Genomic DNA, 3,857 nt, shown 5'->3' on the forward strand with positions numbered 1-3,857 from the left:
CATGCACGTACTTGTCACTTTGTGTTTTACTTGCACTTTGAAATAACAACCGGCAAGCATAAATATAATGAGAGGTAGCACATGACCGGCATTAGTGGAATGGTGTTTGAATTGATCATATACTGTACAAACAGAGAGGAACTTAAACAACATCTCTCTGACAGGGTCTCAATAAAACCTGAACATTCTTAAGCTCACAAAGGTCGTATATATGTATATTATTACTATTTTATCAAATGATGTCATATGAATGTTCCCTTTTGGCAGGGTTTAGTTAGTAAGTAAGGTAACTTTTGGTTATGGTTTATATCATGGTTAGGCAGAACAGGTATTAATGGGGTAAAAACAATGGTTAGGTATAGACAATTTAAACTTTGGATTAAGGTCACATTGTTTAATCATTTTTACAAGGGTCTTTCGAAACAAAAGCTCGACCGCTGCATAACTGTGAAGTGTGTAGAGTTACTTATCCTAGCCCAGGAAACAAAACACATCTCACTACAGACAGACTACATTTACATTTTGCAATATTGCTTCTTATTTTATGACCATGGTGTGACCAAACGCAAATGTCCATACACCTCTCATTGAGCTGATTAGGCTGAAATAGCTTCATATCTGAGTTGATCTGGAAGGAAATTCCATAAAACTGGGTTTTATGATTTCATCTGAGATGTGAATGTGTGAGCATTTCCAAGTCAGAGCCTTTAACCATCATGCTACTCTGACAGTTATTTCCATATGATCTGAATGCAGTGAACACCCAGGCTAAGCCCAGTGATTGCTACTTTATATAGAAACACTCCACTTTTTCCTGCTTTGTGCCCGCTGAGTTAATTTGATATAGAAGTGCTCTTGTGCTTTAGCTAAAAAATCCTTTCTAACATGAAGGTGAGTTTTGTGGCTAACAGACACACTGATTTTTAGAAAAAAGCTTGATGTTTTATTTATCAACTCTAATTGAAGAAGGTGTTGTGTGTGTGCGTGTGCGTGTGCATGTGTGTGTGCATGTGCGTGTGTGTGTGTGAGAGAGATGTGTGGTTTGAAAAGTGTCTAGTTAAAAATCTAATCAAAATGTTTGCTACCTTGACAACAAACAAACAAACAGGCAGAGCTGAAGAGTATCTCCTTCTAATTACATCTTCAGAAATTTCACTTGGGTCAGTCTTGTGATCTTCATATTTCACTTGTTAATTTGTTTTATGTTCTCACCACAACCCTTTTTACATGCACACTTCAGAGAGAAAGAAGTCAATGCTAAATTTTCAGCATAATTCTCAGTCTACTGTACTTATCATCTCCTCCTATTATCTGTGTGATCGTCCCTCACTGCTGACATAAAGAGTGCACCTCACATGACAGAGAGACTGTGCTCACATGGATAGAATGACGCTTCGGAATTTGCTCGTGCTCATAAAGTTTTGTAGACCTGCCTTTGTGAAATTTAACCAAACCCGCTAAAGCCAGGATTCTGCTCTAACACAGCATGCTCATTGTAGTTGTGGGCCTTTCACCACTTCAATTATGAATACAATATTTCAAGCACTGCTTTCGAAATAATTGGGAAAGGAGATGAAGCATGCATTTGTATTCCCAGCAGCCCAGTGTTTTTGGATAAGTAGGAGTTAGGAGTGGTGGGAATATGGAGTCCTGAGGTACTTTTACTAGTGTGCAATGGTGATTGAAGTTTGATATGAAGGTAGACAGAAAACACTTAAAATGAACTGGCCATTAGTGATGGCTAAAGATGTCTCAGGATTTCCACTGTATCAGAAAGTAGAGATACACATTTAACTCTTCCTGTGGTCAGCCTGATCACTTAATGTAGCCACAGTGATGCATGAATCAGCTTCATGACCATAGCCACACTGTATATCACCTGTTGTTAAACTAAAAACACCTCTCCTGCTCACTACCACACCAACACTTACCTTCACTGTATTACCTCACCTCAGTCTGTTCACTTTCTTTGTTTTTTCATTCTTAATTTTATTGCTTTGCCAACCAATTCTGTTCAATTCAGTTCATCAATGTATGTTATAAGGATTATTTTCCATTGTTTAATTAAGTGTTTTCAGAAACTAATTGTATATTTTCATTTTACTTATGTCACCCCAACAACCTGCTTTCTCATATATAATAAATAGCCCGACTGACTGACTGACTGACTCCTTTGTCTCCTTTCCTCTCTTTGCTTCTCCAGGGAAGTAGAGGAGGAGTTGGAGGTGGTGTGGCAGGCAGCAACCAGAGAAAACCGGCAGATGAAGGAGACACTTTTGGACTCAAGACTCACTGCGGGCCTCCACGTATGGCCCGTTTCTGGCAACGCCTCTCCTGGCTGGCCTTCTCAGGCTCCAGATGAGACCACCTCATCCACCCAGCCTCACAGCTCTGGGCCTCCCCTCTTCACTTCTCATCAAAACCCTGGGCTCCAGAGAAGGTCCGTCTTTAAATCTGACTCAGACCACCCAAACAACTCCTTGGATGAAAAGCATAAGCACGGGCTAGATTTCTATTGCTAAAACTCTTAGAGCCATAACCCTGTAGGTGGGCTTTTACTGTGGACTAGTTTCAGTCAACATGCTAGCCTGCAGACATACAGTATGCCAGCGGGAGTTTTCTTCACAGATGAAACCATCGTAAACTTGCAACGTTTTCTGAAACACTCACAACAGTTTTTAACTACAGTGTAGTTATTTCTGACATCTCTCTCATAGAAGCAAATATGTACTGTAAAGTGGAGGCCGTAGTTTTTTAGGCAAGTTCGTTCAACACTTCCAGGGAAAACTTGATTTGAGCAAAAGATTTGCAGTAAAAGAAATATGAAAAATTGAAAGAATAAAATGGGAAAAATCATAAAAATCACCTAATAACACAGCTCAGTTTTGACAATGTGGCAAAATATACCTGACATCAGTCTGGGTTGTCCGAAAGACTTCATGATTTAATGAACAGTGAGATTTTCAAAGATTGTTGTATGTTTTTTTTCTTTAAATATGTTCGTCTTTTTAAATGAGCCTCGGGGTTTAACAGACCATGCCAAGCATAATAGATGAACAATAGAAAAAAGAATTGCAAAATTTAGCTTGATGAAGCCTAAAGAACATAGCCAATGGTACCATCTGCTGGACACATATGGTAATGGTATTAACATTGTCACAGTAGCAATATTACATTGTACAGAAGCCACAGACAAGGAAAAACTACAGGTGTGATTGTGTGTGTGGGGGGGTATAGTATAAGACATGTCATCTACACACTCTATAAATGTTTTTATCACAGGAAATAAAACTGACTCATGTTCAAATTGATCAAAATGACATGTGTGATTTATCTGGAAGAGACTGTTGATGGTATTTCAAAGGAATTAACGTAAAGTAAGTATTTATATATATATATGGAAATATACATGTATTTTATACATGCTTGTCTAAAATTTCATATGATTTTTCCTTGTTATCTATCAGTGTAAATTCTGAGGCAGGGTGTAATTTACTGTGTAAACAATAAAGCATATTTTTCCTTGTTCATGAGCCTCTTGTTTTCTCTGTCACTGACTCAAAAAGATTTCTTAATTGAGATAGTTTGTGTAACAGTGATTGTTTTTCCACTGCAACATAGAACTTAAACCAGTGGGTTTATATTGTGCAGAGGTAAAGAAATTGCTAAGCGATAAAGACATGAGTTTTTCTTTGACGAAGTCTAAGTGCATAACATCACCTTTTTGATACAACCACAGACCTGCTGGATTAGACTGAAACCACAAGGCAGAGTACTGTCTGTATAGAGATGTACCACAAATCCCTGCTGACGAACACAGAGCAGGGTGACGGCAGTGCGGCGGCTCAAATATGTGT

The 3,857-nt window shown here is 38.4% G+C and overlaps 1 protein-coding gene across 1 annotated transcript in view; it reads left to right on the plus strand.

Moving 5' to 3' along the window:
- The window catches only part of cep89 (centrosomal protein 89), a 60,773-nt gene extending 57,275 nt beyond the window's left edge, over positions 1–3,498 (plus strand). The window contains exon 18 of the mRNA XM_040136695.1: positions 2,204–3,498. Coding sequence (XP_039992629.1) covers positions 2,204–2,522 — 319 coding nt within the window. The 3' untranslated portion in view covers positions 2,523–3,498. The remainder of the gene's footprint in view (positions 1–2,203) is intronic.
- Positions 3,499–3,857: the final 359 nt, after the last annotated feature.

The sequence above is a fragment of the Xiphias gladius genome, chromosome 1, assembly GCF_016859285.1.
Source record: "Xiphias gladius isolate SHS-SW01 ecotype Sanya breed wild chromosome 1, ASM1685928v1, whole genome shotgun sequence".
In the NCBI taxonomy this organism is placed as follows: Eukaryota; Metazoa; Chordata; class Actinopteri; order Istiophoriformes; family Xiphiidae; genus Xiphias; species Xiphias gladius.